The sequence below is a fragment of the Tauraco erythrolophus genome, chromosome 21, assembly GCF_009769465.1.
Source record: "Tauraco erythrolophus isolate bTauEry1 chromosome 21, bTauEry1.pri, whole genome shotgun sequence".
NCBI lineage: Eukaryota > Metazoa > Chordata > Aves > Musophagiformes > Musophagidae > Tauraco > Tauraco erythrolophus.
In genome coordinates, this window is record NC_141485.1 from 659,452 (window position 1) to 678,891 (window position 19,440).

The 19,440-nt window shown below is 59.7% G+C and overlaps 1 protein-coding gene across 1 annotated transcript; it reads left to right on the forward strand.

Annotated features, from left to right (window-relative positions):
* The first annotated feature begins 1,816 nt into the window (after positions 1-1,816).
* Positions 1,817-14,675, forward strand: CCDC92B (coiled-coil domain containing 92B). Its single transcript, XM_086624819.1, has 4 exons — positions 1,817-1,861; positions 7,764-7,917; positions 12,029-12,076; positions 14,008-14,675. The coding sequence occupies exons 1-4, from the start codon at positions 1,817-1,819 to the stop codon at positions 14,673-14,675; spliced, it is 915 nt and encodes a 304-aa protein (XP_086480945.1).
* Positions 14,676-19,440: the final 4,765 nt, after the last annotated feature.

The window sequence follows — 19,440 nt, forward strand, 5'->3', positions numbered from 1 at the left end:
GGAGTCAGCGTGACTGGGTGAGCATTAGGAAGCACAGCAGCTCTTGATTGCACTGGCTGGGGCCTTCAGCAGAAATATCTGAATAATTCATTGCATATCAGAAGCTTGTGTGTGCATGTGCAGACCTTCAGACCTCACCAGTCACCTTTTCTCCTGACTTAATAATTTGTCTTTTAGCGTGAATTAAACTCACCCTCCATAGAAGAGCCCTAATCCCAAGCCCAGCCTTCCTCCGCTATCAGCCAGCACCAAGCCGGGCTGTCCCACAGCACTTTGCATCAGGAAAGGATCCAGTCTTCGCCTGTTAAAGCGCAGGGATGTTACAAACCCACTGTGTTACACCTGGATTATTCTCTTCTCCACCTGCCCTCCGGCAGGCACAAGGCAGAGATACTTCCCCAGCACACCCTCCATCGCTTTGTGTAGCACAGGCACTCGGTCAGAGATTGGAAACATCGAAGCAGAACAAAGGAGAGGTGAGATGACAAAATGATACCATAAACCACACCTCGTGAGCTGCCCTGCAACACATTCACATGATGTTTGTGCGCTAAAGGCTGATATATGCAGAATAGCAGCATTTTTAATAAGAGGACGGCAGCTCAATCCAGCTGAGCATCAGACCAGGAACACTGCGCTCTCTATAGCAGATTTTGTTTTAAGGGCACAGGAATCAGCAGACTGTCAGCTGACGGGGAGGACGCTACCATTTCTCTGCTCCTTCACTGCCATGCGACATGGAACAGGCCACCGCATCTGAGCTTCCCTGCTGTAAAAGAGGCGCAATGAATTTAGTCATCTTTGGAAGCGGAGCCCCAGCTGCTCTGGATATCGCAAACAAAAGGGCACGAAGAGTTAGTAACCACACGACTAAATAGCCTTTTCTCACTATGTCTCTGGCCACAGCTTCTGGGAAGCCCTTTTTTGACTCATTCTTCCCACCAATTTCCTCGCTGGAGGGGATTCCACCCACATGTCGCCCCTCCAGCCGCGTTCGCGGTAAAAACCCCGCCGGGGACGCGAACGGTGCTGGTTCCCCAGCACATCCCGAGGCCCCCCGGCTGCCCGGGCTCCTGCGCGCCGGCTCCCCGCGCCCGGGGCCGGGCTGGAGGCGGCAGCTCCGGCCGGGCGGCGTCAGCACCGCGGACAGCGGCGGGGGAGCCGGCGCCGAGCCCCGGCCCGACGGGGGTCCCGGGGAGCGGAGCCCGGTCTGATGGGGGCCCCGGCCTGATGGGGGTCCCCAGGGAGCGGAGCCCGGCCTGATGGGGGTCCCCCGGAGAGCGGAGCCCCGGCCTGATGGGGGTCCCCGGGGAGCGGAGCCCGGTCTGATGGGGGTCCCCTGGGGAGCGGAGCCCCGGTCTGATGGGGGTCCCCGGGGAGCGGAGCCCGGTCTGGTTAGGGGGTCCTCGGGAGCGGAGCCCCGGTCTGATGGGGGTCCCCGGGGAGCGGAGCTCTGACCCCACTGCGGCTCCCCCCAGGGCAGCGGAGCCCCGGCCCGGCTGCAGGGGGATGGCTCCGGCGCGGGGGTCGGTCCCCCGGGGCCCCGCCGCGCCCCGCTGCTGCCGCAGCCGCCGCGCCCCGCAGGCGCCCGCCTCGGCCCGGCTCCCGGCGCGGCCCCGCTCCCCGCCCGCCCGCGCCTCGCCCCGGCGGAGCTCCCCAGTTCCGGTCACGTTGCCGCCTGTTTACGGCGCGGCTGCCGGCGGGCGGCGGGGCCGGGCCGGGCCGGGCGAGGCGGGGCCGCCGCAGGCAGCGCGGGCAGCGCGGGAGCCCGGCGCGGCCCCGGCCCCGGCCCCGGCCCCGCCGCCGCCGCCGCCCCATGACGCCCAGCGGGCGCCCCGCGGGGCCCCGCCGCTCCCCCGAGGTAAGGGACCGGGGCGGCGGGGCGAGGCGCGGGGGGCGGCGGCCGCGGCGCGGGCTCGGCGGCGCCCCCGGGCCGGGAGAGCGGCCCCGGCGGGCGGCGGCGCCCGGGGCGGCAACGCGGAGCTGCCTGCGGGGGTGCGGGCGCTGGCGCGGGGACCCGAGGGGACGCGCAGCCGGGCGGCGGAGCGAGCAGGGACCGGCCCCGGGAAGGGTCTCCGGCGCTGCGCGGGGACTGGCCCTCCCGAAGTTGCCCGCAGCCCTTCTCCTGCCTGTCCCGGGACTTGCTTCGCCCGGTGCAACCACCGCAGGCTCGTTTCTCCTCCTGCTGCAGAGAGCGGTTCCGAGCACGGCGAGGCTCTGCCTGGTTGCGCTGGCAGCTACAGAGTTAAGTGTCTGTAGAAGGACTCAGCTGGGGACCAGAAAGCGTTGCTCCGAAATTCCCGAAGTGCAGGATGGCACCACGGGGATCACCCACTTAAGATGATGGTTGATTCAATCCGTTGATGGTGGGCTGAATTTTGCTCCCGATGGAGAGCTGAATCCGTAGCTAATTCCCCCGGAGCCAGCAGGAGAAAACACGGTCTTGCTTTCAGCATCTGCAACCAAATGACAAGCTTCAGCTTTGGCTGTTAGTCGGGCAGTTGTGTTTAGAGAATTGCGAGAAAACACAATCATTTATGATCAGCGTTTGTATTGATTTTATCTTTAAATAGATACTGGTAGACAATGAGTAGCAAATAGGACTCGGAGTGTAATTCTCCCGCTGCTGAGATCAAGGAAGGTTTCCCACTGACTTTCCCAAGGCCTGGATTTCACCTCTAGTTTCTATTCCTGGCATTGACACAACTCTGTGACCTTCTGCAAGTTCCTCAGCTTCCTGCTGCCTTATTTTCCTTGCATTTGAAGACGTACTTGCTTCGTGGCATTGTTGCAAAGTTTGTGCTGGTGTTCTCTGAGATCGTAAATGCTAAGCAGTATAGATTTCTAATATGTGCCAGTGTTTATTCCTGCGTATGTTTTAATGTGATGGAGAGGGGGTTGCTGGCAACCACAGCAGGACAAATTATTGACCTGTTCCTGCAAACCTTGTTTGTGCCCTCTGACTCCCGGTTAATTTGCCATTTATGGGGAAAGATGATTACGCGAATAAGGGCTGGATCTCGATGCGACGGTGTTTGTGCTGAGATGTGTACATGCAATACTGTATCTGCCTTTGAAGTGCATCATCAGGAACTGAGGTCAAAATTTCGGGATTCTGATTGGCATTAATTAACAGACTTCAGTAGTTTCGCCTTGGAAGCACATTCTCAAACAAGCTGCCTGTGCAAAGGAAATCAGTTCTTGGTAGACTTGCAACTAAATCGGTCATTGTAGCTACTGCAAGAGGTTGCTTCAGTCATTTTGTTCTGGGAGAAAGAAGAATTCTGATAAATGGAGATAAAATTGCAAATCTCACTGAGGTCTCCTGACAGCACTTTGGAACACTCAGCTGAGATCAGGACTCCCAACGTGTTTGTCCCACAGACTACAGTCGCATGATGGAACGATAAGGAGCGAGGGGAAAAAAAATGTTGCAGAGGTGGGGGCAGGCCCACAGGAAGGCTCAGCAGTCGAGGCTGTGCCCACCATCACCAGCGCGGGGAACTGTAGGGGACGGAGCCCAGCGCCACTGCACCCCACGCCAGTGCCATGGCCAGGAGCCAGCCCATGGCCCGGGCTTGGAGAGCCTCTGCCGAGGGACCGGGCAGGGGCAGCGTGGGCAGAGGGTGGCCGAGCACAGCAGGGAAGCTTTTTCTGTGGGGAGCAGCTCTCCAAGGCCTGTTCCGGAGCATGCTCACCTATTCCTGGTGAATAACCCTTCCATGTTCACATTGGTGGGTTGCGCTCACAGGGACTCCCATGAACTGCTTGTGCTCAGCAGTCCAGAAACCTCCTCTTACTTATCCAGCACTTTACCAGCTCAGCTTTCGCGGTCTCTCTGAGTAAATTTGCAGTTCAGGATTAAGATATTAAAAGTGCGTTTTTAAAGCTAAAGCTCTGGTCCCAAGTGCGCTGCTAAGGGCTGTCCTACCCCTCCGAGAAGAGGCCTGGGAGTCCTGTGCTCAAAACCTTGCACCGTCAGCAGGGGAAACTTGTTCCTGGAAAGCTCTTGGTGGTGGAGCAAAGCCCCTTGGATGTCCAGTCTCCCAAGCTGGAGGCAGCGTTCAGCCGCAGCTCTGCAGGGAGAAGGGGCCGGCTCGCACTGTGTCACCTTTGAATAGGGGCAAGAATCCCTGTCCAGCCGATTGCCGCCGCCGTTCCAGCTCTCTGAGCGTGTGTGTGTGTACAGGTACCAGAAGCACAAGGGCACAGAGCATCCTTCAAGCTGAAGGGGACTATCACTTACCCTTGGCTGGCTTTTATTCTGAATGATGTTGTTTTCTAGAGTTGTAACCTTGTACATGACTCCTCAACACCACAGAGTATGTGGTCACTGTGGAGGCTTCCACCACCACTTGCTTTGGCAAGTCCAAACTAGTCTGGAAAAGCAAAGTGACCACTACAGCAGCAAGGGAGGGATTGGGGTAGGGTCACTTCCAGCGCCATGGCTGCTCGCCACAGTCCAACCGTCCTTTGGGAGCTGCGCTCCTGAGGCCGGGGCGAGGGGAGCTGGTGCTTAGCACCCCTGGGAGGGACAGCCCTCAGCACTCTGCCTTGGCTCTCGTGCCTCTGACACAGGCTGAAGGTTCCCACTGTCCTTCACCCCATAGAAGTACAGTCATCAGCACTTGCTGGGTGCTTTGAAGCCCTCGACATTGGGAGCTTTGGTGTCACCAGCTGGGAGATGCAACGGCCCCAGAAAGCGTTAAGTCAGCCAGCACCGGCAGCTAATCCGTATTAACTCCCAGCACCTCCCAAGCGATTTTGCTGTGTGAAATGACCGAAGGCATCAAAATAAAGGCTCAAAATGCTGTTGCCATCTCCACTTGACTTCAGAAGCAAAGGAAGGAAGATACCAGTTGTTGAGAGTTCAGTTCTGAAACCCATTAGGGTAACGGATGGACACAGCCGCGGCAAAGGCTCCATCCGCTGCCTTCTGGTCGCATCAGAGACTCTCCGGCCGCTTACAGATGCTGCTGAAACCTCATGACCAAACTGCAGCTTCGTTAGCAGCTCTTGGCTCTTGCATCAACACCTGTGACACCGAGCTGTGTGTTGGCTGCACAGTGGAATGGCTCCTTCCTCCCTTCACATGTGGGGCTGGTGCCACCCCCAGGCTCCCGTTGCAAGGGGCACAAGAGCCCCGGGAGAGATCCCCCCGTCTCTGCTCTCAGGCACCAGCGATGTCCCCGTTCGCCTGCGAAGGCAGCCCCTGCCTCAGACCCAGACCCTGCCCCTGCCCACCGTGGTGTCGGTAGTGCTGACAGGAGTTTCATCCATGGGCAAAAGGAGAAGCTGTCCCCCAGACACGATACCTCTGACGTTCCTGCCACAAGCTGAGAGCTGTTTCTCAAGGAACACGGTGGAAGTCAGGTTGGATAGGCAAAGCTGGTCCAAACCCACTAAGGATTTCCCATAGCAATGCCGAAAACAGACCTCCTCCCCCCAGTAAGTCATTCAGGCTTTTAACCTTCCAAATCAGAGACAACAAACAGATCTCAATTCCAGAATTTTTTGCTTTGACTTTCTTTACAGCTTGATATTTATCAACTATTTATTTTTAAAGGAAAACATTTTCATTGGTAAAAAAGGGTAATTTCCCACTTAAAGGGAGGAGGGAAAGTTCAATGGAAAATTTGCAGCCAGTTCTACTAAAGACATTTCAACTAGACAGAACAAAGTGCTTGAAAATAGCACTACGTATCCCCCGGGCTTCGTCCAACCTACTTTCTGCCGTTTCCCGAGATGAGGTGCCACAACTCCCGTCAAGAAGCTGCTCCAGTGCCCGGCACATCGCGTTCTCCCCGCTGCCAGCCAGGGCTGGCAGGAGGGTATATGCTGTAGTAGGATTTGTGTTCATAGCCTATGGCAGATGCCAGATAACTTCCACAGGTGTTGCACTGGCACAAGCAAATTACCCTCCTCACCTTTAACGAATGCCCATCACTGCCCGCTCTCGTCTATTAATGATGGTGCCGCCAGGAAAGGCTGGGTGACTTACAAGACTTAAAAATCATCACCTTGCCACTTGGAAGAATAGGAACAATGGGGAAGTCAAGTCTAGAGCTAGATTATTATTTTTTTTCCCTGGTTCCATTTTAAAATGCCAAACATTGAGAGACTACAAATCCCTGGGGCTCCTGGGAATGCCCGTGGTTTCTCTGCACGGAGCGTACCCCCCTCACGTTCTGCCAGGCAGGACTAGGCTGAGCCAGGGCCGTTCTCGCTGGTGTGACATTGCTCCACAGGGAAGCTTTAAGCTGGGATAAATCATCCCTCCCACAAAGAGCACCTTAGATGAGAAGCAGGACCTTTGTATTTGTTGTTTCTATGTACCACACCGGCTTTCGCATTGCATTCAGGGGTGAATGTTCGGAGCATTTCATTCCCTGAATAGCAGAGCCATCCTGAAACTCAAAATGTCATTATTTTGGCCTCTCTGGCAATAATTTCATTATTTTGCCATCATTTTGGCTCCCTGGGACGTGAAAAAATCCAGTGACAATCCACCATATAGGCCAAAGCCATTCCCCGTTACCCCAGTGGGGGTGGGCTGGGGCCAGCTGTGGGGCGATGCCACAGCAGCGGGGCACGGCAGGAACCCCCGAACCCATTACTGCTGGAGCCTCGCTGCACCCCCCTCCCCTTTCATGAAACAGGAGACCTGACTTTAAGGATTTCACGAATCTAGAGCAGGGTTGGCAAGAGCAAAGCTTTGAACTCGGGCACTGCCAAGATTGCTTACTGTGGAATCGAGCTGAAATGCGGTTCGGTTCGATTTAGGTTGCGGGAATTATCTCAAAATGCACTACGTTACCGAGCCGAGCGCGCGGCAGGCGTCAGCCAACACGCGCACTCAGTTTTGAAGTTTCTACAGAAGGAAAACTGAAGTCGTACGTGAACAGAGGAGGGAACAGAAGCAGCTTCCCAGGGACAGGACGGCGCACGCCATCCCTCAGGCTTGTGGGCACAACATCTCCCCGCCGTCACCGCGGTTTGCCGTAGCTTCCCCTCCTCCTGGCCTGTGTGCAGGGAGCAAGGATGGATTCCACGTTCGTACGGAATGGTATTTCCCAGGATTAAGGTTCTTTCAGGGGTTTATTTTTATCCCCCCGGTGCAGTGGCACAGGCAGGCGATGGACCCCAGCGCGGGCAGGGCCGCCCGGCGCAGCGCTGACAGCGGCTCTTGTCTGCCAGGCGAATTCCCAGGGAAAACGGTTCTCCTTCCGGAAGACAACATGACTCCCCTCGCCACGTAACACCGGTCGAGTTCCATGGAGCATACTGGGTTTTTCTGTGTTAGATCTCTCGCTGCAGTTGCTGTTTCGTAATACGTGGCTCGTCGAGCGAGAGCCAAAATCGTCTCTGGTGCAACTCCCACCTGGGGACTGCGGGGAGCGATCCTGTCCCAGATGTAATCCTGCTCAGCGACAGAACATTTCCTAGGGCCGAATCCAAAATAGAAACGAGCCGTTCCGATGCCAGGGCCCATGCGGCAGCGTTGTCTGCGCGTGCAGCCCCTCAGCCTCCCGGCCCCGCGCAGGCAGGATGGGAGCCGGCAGGATGACTGGGGGCCGTTCCCCGGGGATCTGCTGAGCAGAGCTGCTTCACCTGCAGCCACGTCCCCGCGGAACGGGTAGGCGAGAGCCAGCACCTGCTTGGCACCCGGCAGGTTCTGCCCCTCGCAAGGGCGCTGGGGACCGGGCGCAGCAGCCCGGCGTGCTGCCGCGTGTCTGATCACGAGCCACCTCTGCTCCCTGCAGGCCTGGACCGTGAATTTGGTTGCGATGGAGACCGTGTCCCTGGAGCACCAGATCCAGAGCGTGCAGCGGCACATCGCTTTCCTGAAGAAGGAGCAGATGGAGCTGCTCCATGACCTGCACCTGGAGATCCTCCGCCTGCAGAAGCACTGCTCAGGTGAGCGCTGGGGTGGCCGTGGCGTGTGGGAGCTGTGTGCCCACGGAGCACCTTGGGCAGGAAAGCTCCTGCTGGCACCCTGGGGCTTGGGGCCAGTCGCGCTGGCGTTCGGCAGGACGCAGAGGAGGCGAGCGCTGAGCTGCAGGGAGCCCTGCTTGGTGTGAGATCGGGGCATCTCCATCCCCTTCAGCCTCCCGCTTGCACCCCTGGCCCCGGTGCCACCAGCCTCTCCCTGGACCATGCTGTGTGGCCGCCAAATCTGATGCAGGTCGAACGCTCTGAAATCGCTCCTCTGCGAATGGCTGCCAGCAGCTTCCTCCAGCTGCAACACTGAAGAACCAGAGTGATTTTTTTTCTGGGCATCAGCTGGCCGGGTGGGTGATAAGACAGGAGTCTGTGTGATAATCCATCATTAAAACCCTCTCCGTGTGTTTTTCTGGACGAGGATTAGCCCCGGTAGCTCAGCACTCTCCGCGGCTGCGTGTTCCCGCACCGTGCAGTAGTTTGGCTGCAGAAGTCGCTGCCTGAGGGATTCACTGGTGTAAGGAAAAGGAAAAACCCAGCATTAGCCAGCAAGGTTGTCCTGCCTTTTCCTCCTGTGTTCTGTGTCTGCGAAGGTATTTTGATCATTAAAATGTGAAAGTAGTCCGTCATTTCTCCCAGATGCCAGTGGGAAAGAAGAGAGCTGAACGCCGTCAGTAATGGGACGTGTGAGACCACTTTGAGAATAGGAGGAAATGTCATTTTCTTGTTCATATTTTGTTACTCTCTATTCTCTTGCACACAGAGTGATGAAATCTGTCCCTTCCTGCGGCCCAGAGCAGCCTGGCACTGGCACAGGCGTTGGTAACCCCTTACCGTGCCTTACCGCGGCGGTGCTGGATGAGCGCTAATGCCGGCAGCGGCAGCGCCTCATTCCCCCGGCCCAGGCTGCTCCCTGCTCTGGGGAGGGTCCTGCCCGGCATCCTCGGCAGCCGCTGGCACAGAGACCACAGCCTCCCAGCCTTGCTGGAGCTCGGGGCCATCACCAGGAGCCCCTCGGGAAGGGGCCACGCAGCTCCCAGGGTCATGGCAGCCCCTGCTGCACCCAGCTGGGGTCTGCCCCACTCCAGTCCCTGGGAAGCGCAGCCACGAGCCCGGTGTGGGGCTTGGGGACCTGCCTGGCTGTGGGGCACACAGCCACCAGCCCCAGCCCGTGGCCCCGCCGCGGCAATGCCGCCCTCCCCTTCAGCCAGTCCCGCAGGAGCGGTGGCTCCCCAGCCTCCTGCCCGCCGCTGAAACTCGCTCCGACTTGTCCCATCGCTCTCATCAATAATTCAGCCACAGCTAATTACTCCTTGTCTTCCAGCCTCCTCGTGCTCCCTGATTCCTGGGAAACAAAGACATGTCTGCATTGGTGGGAGTCTCTGTTTTTCCCTACCCTTTCCGAGCTTTTGCTTTTCTGTTTCATTGTTTTAGTGGCTTCATCTACGGCCTCTCCAGGTAGGTGAGACAGAGGAGTTCTCGTGCCTAGTTCAGGCTGGGGGGTTCTGAGCCCCCAGGGGCAGAAATGAGCCCGTGGCACAGTTGGTTATCAGTGATCTCCTCTTCCCAGCACCACCAAGCGCCAGCGCTGTTTGACCGGACAAGTCACGTCCTGGTCTGCGAGGTGTGTGATGGTGCAATGCCTTTCCTGTTGCAGCGCCGGGGGCAAACCCCCTGACTGGTTGTAAGGAGACTTTGCTGGTGGTTCGAGTGCAGTGGTGGTGGGCACAGTCTGGTGGGCTGTTTGCGGGAGGCATGTGGGGTTGGTAAGTCAGCCCTGTCCTGTCGTGGCCCTGCGGAGCTGCGCCGGCTGCCCTGGAGCTGCTGTTCCAGACCTTAGACTCGTCTCCCCGAGACATCCCCGTTGGCAGTGCCCACCCTCCTGCACAGCTCTTTCTCAGCTGCCGCCTACCCAGCCTGAGAAGCTCCATCCGCTCGCAGCAGCAGCAGCCGCGGCACTTTCCAGGTGCCAGAACCTGCACGGACGGAGGGAATGTCTGATCCCAGGGGGAGCCGAGCCAGGGGAATCGCAGGGGGGGCACGCAGCAGCCCAGTGCCTTCGGATCCAGGCTGGATCCAACAGCGGAACAGCCATGTTCAGAAGGGCCCTTCTTCAAGTAACTAAATCCCCAGTTTTGCTGCCCTTGCCCATGGCAGGGAATACAGACCAGTGTGTCCCAGCGCATGGCAGGGAATACAGACCAGCATGTCCCAGCCCACGGCAGGGAATACAAAGCCCCCCCTCAGCTGCATCCTGCACCAGGCATGTTGGAGTGCATGGCCCGGCGGGGCCCCGTCCCTGCCGTGCGCAGGGACCCCCGGACGCAGCGGGGCTGAGCAGCAGAGCTGCTGGGAGCTGGCTGCAGCCGGGCGGGCAGCAGGGAAGGCAGGTACAGAAGTGCGAGTGGCTGGATCCGTCTTGCAGAGGCCAGGGGTGCCCGAGGGCCCTGCGGGGTGCTCTTCCCTGGGTTTGCCCCTCGGGGGGTCATGGGGACGGTACCAGGACAGGTTCCCACCAAGCCCTGTGGCTCCAGCGCAGACGCAGGGACCCTGGGTCATGCATCCCCCTCCAGCCCTGCACTCCCTCAGCAGGGCATGCCTTCTTTGGAAATGGGTGACTGCTTTAGCTTTCATTTGGAATATATCTGAGACTCCAAACCTATTATTTCAGCTTCAGAAAAATAACACAGTTGCCATTGATTTCCAATGGGGCAGTCGGGAGCGCTGAAAGCTTTCCAGAAACTGCATTACGTTCTCGGTTACTTCTGCCTTCTCACTACAGATTTGTTTTCCAAGACAGACGGGCAGCGCAGCCTGAGCCAAGCGTTTCGTTTCAGAAGGATGGCAGTGATGAGGATTAGAGTCAACATGAAAGCAGATTAAAAGAAAAATGTAGGGCAAAGATTAACCATTTGAACTCATTTTCAGATAAAAAAAAGCCCCAAAACAACTAAATGCTGCTGCTGCCGTCTCCAGAGGTGCTGTCGGTTTGGTGGGCTGTGATAATGAACTCAGAAGAGATTGTAAAGGTGTGCAGGGTAGAGTGAACTCCAGAAAGTCCCTGAGCTCCCTCCCTCGCTGCCCTGTGTCAGCTGGTTTTGTAGCCCAGGGCTGGGCAGAGAGCGGGCAGCATGTTGGGGCTGAGCAGGCAGGAGATGCAGCCCCGCAGTGGGCTCATCCCCGCGGGACGCTGCCCATGCTGCTGCTGCTCCTGGTGCAGCATTGGCATGGGGCAGCTCTGCCCACGGCTGCCTGCACCGGACCCCGGACACACTGCACTGCCACCCTGTCCTGGGCCCGCAGCAGTGGGAGATGGGACAGTTGCAGGGGCACTTTGCGGTGCCTGAGTTCTGCAGCCCATGTCCCGCGGTGGGACGTCTGTATCCAGCAGCCCTGTGGAGCCGGCCTTGGGAGGCTGGGGCCACATCCTGCAAACAGCAGCTCCTCTCCAGCGCTGCTGCTGCCTTGCCCCGCTCTGCGCAGGGAGATACGTGCAGCACCAGGCTGCGCTGGGTGGCAGGCTGAGAGAGGATTCTGAAGGCACCCATCGTTCCCAGAGCAGGGCAGCATCCTTCGGTGGGCACGTCATGCAGGGATGCGGCCGTCCTGCTCGCATCACGTGCAGAGGCAGAGGTCAGCCTGGAAGCTGTAAATTATGAAATACTTTGGGTGGCAGCTTACACTTTGGTCTCTTTTCAGTCTGTTGCTCTGCTCTTTGTCCTGATTTAAAGCACCAAAAATGGTTCAGCAACTCTCTGGGAAAAAGAAAAAGCATTGCTGGAGAAACGGCGGCTCTCCCCGTGCCATGGGGCAGGATCTGCCAGCACCCCCTTGGCCGCGTCGCAGGGACAAGCACCGTGGCAGATGTCAGACCTCGGGGCTGCTTCGTAACATACAAGTTGCCAGAATCATCTGGTTCTGGCTCAGCTGGTGCTCCGCGATGGCCACGCTGGCGCCGCGGGCCGGGCAGCGGCAGTGCTACGGTGATTGCCAGTGCCCGGCAGCCCCGCCAGGGCGTGGGGGGAGGCCCAGGGAGCGCGGGGCGGGTGGGACGCTCCTTCTCACGCCTGTTTGGTTTCTCTTCCAGAGCTCACCCATGACCTGGAAATAAAAGAGCTGGAAGCCCGCCAGCAAGGTAAGAGCACGGGTTTGTGTACGAGATAAGATAAGGAGGGGGGACACTGCCCGATGAGGCTGCAGCTGGAGGGGCCCGTCGGGGCACCCGGGGGGGGATGTGGACTTTGTCTGCCGGGGACAGCCGGGCTGAGGGCAGGGCTGTGGGGGAAGCCGGCCGGCACATCCACCGAGGGCGGTTTGGTGCGTGGAAGCCGGCACCGCTGGGTGGCTGCGCTAAAGCCCTGACACAGACCCCGGAGCCGCTCACAGACCCCGGGGTGGGTCGCGAAGCCCATGAACCCCACAGCCCAGGGAAAAGCCAGGAGGATGTTACCAGCCCCCCCCAGCCCCCCTAACCGATTGCAATTCAGACCCTGATTCAGCAAATCTCCCAGCACCTTTGGTTCATCAAACAGCCAGTTTCACCCACAAAATAGTCTTTCACTTTCCAAAATAAGAAGGAGAAAAGTCTTGGTGCATGAAAAATGCCTACAAGCTGTAGGCACCATCCCAGACCTGGGCCCAGCAGCAGGGAGCTGCTCCAAAGGCATTTCACAACGCACTGTCCCCTCGGCCACCGGCCCGTGTCCCGCAGCCCCTCCTGGGCAGCCCTGGGGCTGGGACAGGCGGCCCTGCCCAGCTGGAGAGCCCAAAAGCCGCCTCATCCCCCCGGGATGGGCAGACGGTGCTGGAGGTACCTGGAAACAGACAGCAATTCCCCCGTCCCGGGGCTGCAGCACCGGCGGGACATCTGCCAGACCAGCATGGCACAGGGCTCTGGCATCTCTCGGTGCTGGCACATGGCGGTGACCTGATGGCTAAGGGCACCAGAGCCGGGGCTGGTGGTGCCAGGGCAGGGCAGGGCCGCTCTCACCGGGGCCGTCAGGGTGCTCGTCACTCGGTGCCATGGGCAGCTCCGGGGTAATGTGGTGCTCCCAGTTTGCAGCGAATCCCACCCATGGGTCTCTGCCCATCCTTCATCCTTTTAACAGCCTACGAAGAGCCCGATCACATTTGCCATGTTTATGGGGCAACCACCTAATTTAAGATGCCGTCATATGATTGCTCGTCAAATGCCGCTCATGTAATAATTAGTGGGTGCAACCGCCTGCCTTACGATGTCGTTATGAAGGATTTTTCCCCTGCAGAAGCCGTGGAGGAGCTGAGGCTGTAGAGCAGTCACAAATGGCAGGGTGAGACACGGAGGTGATTGCAGCGGGAGCGCGCCTGGGTGGGCGGCACCGAGGTCGGGGTGCAGGAGCCGGCAGCCAGGGCAGGGCTCCCCCAGAGCCCCCTCCTCGCTCCCCGGGCTGGAGTGGATGTTCCTTCCGTGCTGAGCAGAGCCCGGCTCCTCCGTAATCCTGGATTAGCATCTCCATCCTCACTAATCAGGCTGGGGAGTCGCATGGCTTGAGGTCAACGGTCCCCACTAAATTGGGCTGAGGGTTTCTCTGCCGACATGTCCTTTTCTCTCCCAGCCCGTCTGCTCCCCCGTGCCCTCTGCACGCGCTCAGAGTCACTTTTAGGGTGAAGAACTAGTTCGTAAGGGAAACCTTAAAACTGCAGCTGGAGGCTGCAGCGAGGCAGAGGCAGCAGATTCCATGGCAACGACACCCTCCTCCAAAACCGCCTTTGCTTCCAGCCGCGCGTTGGGGTGTTACGCATCGCGCCGTGCGCGCAGCACCGCAGCGTGGGGCTGGCGGGGTTCCCAGCCTGTGCTGAGTGCGGACGGGCTCCCGTGCTGGCAGGGAGCAGTTTGGCACCCCCAGCTCCCAAAGGCACCTGAGCAGCCTTGGGGGCACTGCCGGGACCCACTGGCCCACGGAGCAGCTGGCAGCCGCATCCACATGCCCTCACCATCGCATCAGGAGCGCGCGGGGACCTGCCGGGAGCGGTGGGCTGAGCCCCTGCTGCCCCCTCCGACTGTTTTCTGTGCCTTCCCCCCCACAGACGTCCTGGACCGGGAGCTGGAGGAGAAGTGCCGGGCGATGGAGGCCCAGCTGCAGGAGAAGGAGAAGGACAACCTGGAGCTGCGCAAGGAGCTGCGGCACAAGGAGACGCTGGTGGCCGCGCTGCGGTCCAGCCTCCGCAACAAGGAGCGCCGGTTCCTGGAGGAGCTGAAGCGGCGGAGCCACCGCGTCACCATCCTCGACACCGAGCTGCAGAAGCAGACGGAGGCGGCCGCCTACCTCTCCCTCCAGCTGCACGCCACTGCCCAGCGGCTGCCGGGCCCCCGGGCGAGTGGGCGGCCGCCCCCGGAGCAGCCCCCCCCCGGCACCCCGGCCGAGGGCAGGCCCCGGCGCCGCGGCCACAGGGCGCACCCCCGGCGCCCACCCGGGGACGGCGCCCACCCCAGGGACCCCGCGCAGGACGAGCACGATGCCATGCCCGACCCGGCTCTCTTCCTCTATGCGGCGCGGCCGCACGCCCCGCAGCACCCGCCACCGGAGCCCCCTGCCCAGGCCCGCGGCACAGCTGGTGCCACCACGACCCCCCGGGCACAGAGGGCCCCTCGGCAACCCACACAGGAGCCAGTGGCCAGGGCCAGGTCAGCCAAGAGTGAGCCCGGCAAGAGGCAGGGGTCTGGCCCCCAAGGTGCTCCCTGGGCACGGGAGTAGGTGGTGAGGGGGCGGCATGGCCTGTCTGGCTGGGAGGGCCTGAGCCCCGTGACACCGGGGTGGGCGCCGGCCGAGGCTGCTTTCCCTGGTCCCCTCGGAGGGGAAGGGGCAGAGGAAAGCGGATGCCCTGCTCGCACCTCCTGCCCGCAGGCAGCCGGGGAGGATCCCCCTTGCCCAAAGGGTCTGAGCCGGGGGTGCCGTTGGCAGCGCCGCGGGGCAGGCGGGCAACCCAGCACGGGGTCTGTGGAGGGGAAACGGCTGAGTCCAGAGCTTCCAAGGAGTGAAGAAAAGAGAGAATAAGAAAATTAGCATTCCTGGGATGAGAAGATCTTCCTCTTGCTGCTGCCCTGGCCAAAGGTGGGTGTGCAGCAGCAAGCGATGGCCGTGCGGCACACGGCTCGGCACAGCGGGATGAGCTCAGCTGAGCCTCCAGCCCTGGGCATCGCCGGTACCGGGACTGGGCTGGAGGGTCCCAGGCATCAGCAGGAAGGTCCTCCGGGGCGCAGGTGGCTGAATGACGGTCGGTCCCAGGGATTCAGGAGGGATCCCCGGTCCACGGGGACGGTGCAGCTGTGCCAGCCAGGTCCCAGGCCCGCTCTGCCCTGCGGTTCGGCTGTCTCTAACACAGATTTCCCCCCGTGACATTTACAGGCTGGATTTGGACAAGGCAGCTGGCTGTGAGCCTCGAGTGCCAGCCCTGCCGGGCCCCCCACGTGGCTCCTCGCCCGCCGCAGCCGTGCCCTGCGTGCTGCAGCCTTGCTCGCCGTGCCGCTGGAGCAGGGCTGCGACGCGCGGCCCCTGCACTGGGCAGGTCTCATCTTGGCACCAGCATTTCAGTTCTCGGTCACGTCCACAGCCATGTCTGGGTTTCTGCCGGACGACTTGAGCAGCCACGTCAGGAGCGCGGCGCTGACGGCGAGCGATGGTGCACCACCATGCACAGCAACCCTGCTGGGGCCAAACCAGCCCCAGGCTTAGCTTCCACGAGGAGCAGAAGCTGGAAAAGCCACTTCATCCATGTCCCTTGCCGCATCCCCCAGGGCTGCGCCGCCGCTGGGCCCTCCATCCTCTCCTGCCACCTCCCAGTCACTCCTGGCACAGCGGCCGTACAGCATGCAGCCCTTGCCCCGCCAGGGCAGCCGTGCCCAGTCTTCAAACCAAACCAGCAGCTTTACACATCTGTTCCCTGGGTGTTTTGAAACAGCAGAAATGGAGAGGAGAGAAAGGCTCCCACGGCCGGCAGGGGGAAAATCTCGTTGCTCGGGTGCTGGTGGGACCTGTGCTGCTCTGGGCAGTGCAGAGGGGCAGGTCTCGCCCCGGTGGTTTGGCCACCAGCCCTGGCTGGCCCAGCCGTGTGGGTGTCCTGGGGCACCGATGTCCAGCCAGAAGCCCTGGCTGCTGCCCGCGGTCACTGTCCTGCCCGGCCACCTCCGGCAGGACCCCCGCTGCCTCCGTGGCTGGCGCGGGCGGGAGGAAGCCGTGGGCTGCGATCAGATCCTGTTTCCTTCCAATTCAATTTGAAACCTCTTCCGAAATGTCGCCCTCGTAGACCAGTTGGGCTTAGCCTGCCCAAGCTCAGCCGCAGCGTGCCCATGCAGTCAGAGGTGTCTATTTTTGTAGTTCAGTATTTATATACTATATTAAAATGCTTTTACGAGATTCTCAGCAGCAGCCCCCAGGCCAGCCCTTCAGTGAAAACAAACCCCAAGCGTATGAGCTGCACTAGCAGGACAGAAATTAGCAGCTTTTGTACCTTTTCTGTGATGTGAATAGTCAGGCTTTGGAGGGCAAGACCCCTCCTGCTCCCCAGGACACCCCCGAGGGCTGGGGCCCCCCACTCCCCAGCTGCTACCGTGGTCTCTAACACATACTGAAGTTTGGGAAGTGCAGCAAAACTGTGCCTGGGCAGGATCCCCAAGCAGGGGAGCGGGCACTTGGCTGGCACCCTGCAGAGGTGTGCGGCTCCTGGGGCGAAGGCAAAGCCCTAAGGGGAAGTTTTTGCAGCCCCAGACACGTTGGGAGCCACTGCCTCAGGAGTGCAGAGCCCGGCAGAGCCTGCGGCAGCTCCGATCCACCTGTGGAAAGCTGCAAAGAGCCTGGACGGGGCACTCACATGCCCTGTCTGCAAAGCTGCAAAGCATTGCGTGCCCGAACTGCCTTCCCAGGGCAGATGGGGGTGCAGGGGCAGCATGTGGTGCGTTGGCAGCGCCGGGCTGGGTATGAGCACTGGGGTACAGTTGCACAAGGGAGAAAAGCCCTGAGTCTGGCTCTTGGTAGGGCTATGGGATGCTTTCCACCTGTTTCCCATTGCAAAGGGGTTTGGGGCAGGCTCTGCCCAGACCCTGGCTTGGGGGTGGGAAGGGGGTGCTTCGGGTCCTGCTGTCGCCCACCCCCGGGGCAGCACGGGGCAGCTTGTGCTGCGTCGCACAGGCAGCACCAGGGGGTGCAGCGTCGCGGCCGCCCGGTTCCCGGTGGTGTCACGCAGGCAAGGTGCCATTTGGCCTTTGGAAATCGCTGTTTCTCACAGGTTCAGAGAGGTTCTGCTGAGGATTTGTCTCTGTTCTCTTTTGGCATGAACGAGGGTGACACGTGTCTCTGCGCTGTTCGGGCGTTCCTTTAGCTGTGGCGTGCACAGCTGCTCTCCCCTCTCCCTCCCAGACAATCCCGATAGAGTATGTTGCATTTTTATTACAAAATGCTTGATAACATCATGATGTTCAAGACTGACGTGAGCATTGAGAAGGGGAGGGAGAGGTATGACCCTTTTTCTGTGTAAATACCTTCCTAGCAATCATCATTTTTAGTGCCTAGTATGTAAATGAAGCAACCCTGTCTGAGCTGCAGGATCCTTTCCCCTTCACCACTAATTAGCAGCTTGCTCAAGGAGTTGGTCTCATTTCCGGTCCCCTGATTGCGTCTCCCTCCTCCTGGTGCTCCCTGGGGTTTGCGGGCAGCTGGGCAGGCCCTGAGCCCCGCAGCCCTTGGCTGTGCAGGCAGAGCTGCCGGCGGCGAGGGGGGTTGTTCCCAAAGGGATGGAGAGGGAGCACCCCGGGCTTCCCCTTCGTGCCAGTGCAGTGTGCTTGGAAATGAGCTGTCGGGGCGAGCCCTGTGCTTTTCCCTGGGCACCCTTGCCTTGGAGCGGGAAGGATCAGCTCCTGCGCGCTGTACCTGCTTCAGTCACTGCTGCTTTTCTTGGGGGGGAGGGAAGCTCTAGAGATACTATATATACACTTATATATATATATATACACACATGCACTTGTTTTGAAGGGAAAACACTGTATGATTGTAATAGAAATGATGTTGAGATAAATTATTTTAATCTTTGTATTTATATAAAATGATCGAAGAGATCGAAGTGATCAAAAAAAAAAAGGACAAAAAGACAGCGTTCCTATTTTTTAATGAGTAGGCTGCTGTTAGCCACGGCGAGCCCCGGGGAGCGGCAGGAGCCCGGGCAGTGCCTGCCCCCCTCTCCCTGGGCGGGGGGCTCATACAGCCCCCCCCTTAGCCTGTAAGGTGTAACAGGGGTCTGTGGGTGCCAGGGCTGGAGGGTGCACACAACTTGGACCTGCGCCGGATCCCTGGCACGCGCAGACCACGGAGTGTGGCTGCCGACACCTACGTGCTTTGTATGGAACAAGCGATGTTTAATGTCGGCTCGTAAAGCTTCGTGCTTAGGCTGGAAGCGGATGCATAGCAATAACGCTCGGCTGTTAAACAATGTCTTACGTGAGCAAAACACAACGTGCTGAGAGCTTTCTACCTACAGACCAGCAGCCGGGCACCTCTCCTCTGCACCCCCTTCGTTCCGCAGCTCTGCAGAGGCTGATGGATTTGATGTGTTGGGTTTCCTATTCTCTCGTTTCCTTATTATTATTATTTTTCCTAATGGTCCCTGAGAAAGCGATGTCTCAAATTGTCCAACCTCGCAGCAGGCGCGGGGTGAGCGGCGAGTCGCAAGGAGATGTGTTTGCGCCACTCGCTGTGGCTGCACCTGTGCCAGAGCCAGTGGCACCGGGAAGCAGAGCCAGTCCTGGCGACTTGGCACACGCTCCCCTGGACTTACTTTAACCCGGGGCAGAACGGTTGGGAAGTTCTCCTTCTTGACCCTGTTAATTAAAAAGCCATATTTTCTGAATGTGTTTGCTGGGGCTAATGTAAGCACTCCCGGCTGCACCTTCCCGTCCCTGCTGCGAGGGTGCCGTTGCGAGGGCCTGAATAGTGCAGCTGCTCCCAAAACCCCCTTGGGAGGCTGCACGACCTTCCCCACTGCTGCACGGCACTGCGCAGAGACCTGTGCCCAGCGAGGCCTCATCCAGCTGCCCTGGGGATGCTTTGCCTGAGGCAGAGCCCAAGGCTTTCTGTAAAGCACCTTATGGCGCCAGCGGTTGGGCGCAGGGCACAGCTGATGGGCATTACACAGGAGCAGCTGCCATGGAGGGGTGGTCTCTCCTGGATGCCCAGGAAAGCTGAAAGCGATGCAGCAAGAAATGTCCCACCTGACATGGCTGGAGAGCAGGAGCCAGCAGTGGTCAGGGGTTGCTCTGCTCTGCACAGAGCGTCTCCGTGCACGAGTTCCCCAAAACAAGCTCTCAGGAGGCAGAGGAGTGGCAGCACTGCAGCGCTGCCTGGCTCGCTCTCCTGCTGGGAAGCCATCAGCAGCATGCCGATGGATTCTTTCATTTTTGGGACGTAGGCAAACACGTTGGGGTCCCCATGTGCAGCCTCGTGCCCTGCCTCCTGCTGCCCCAGTGAAACCGTG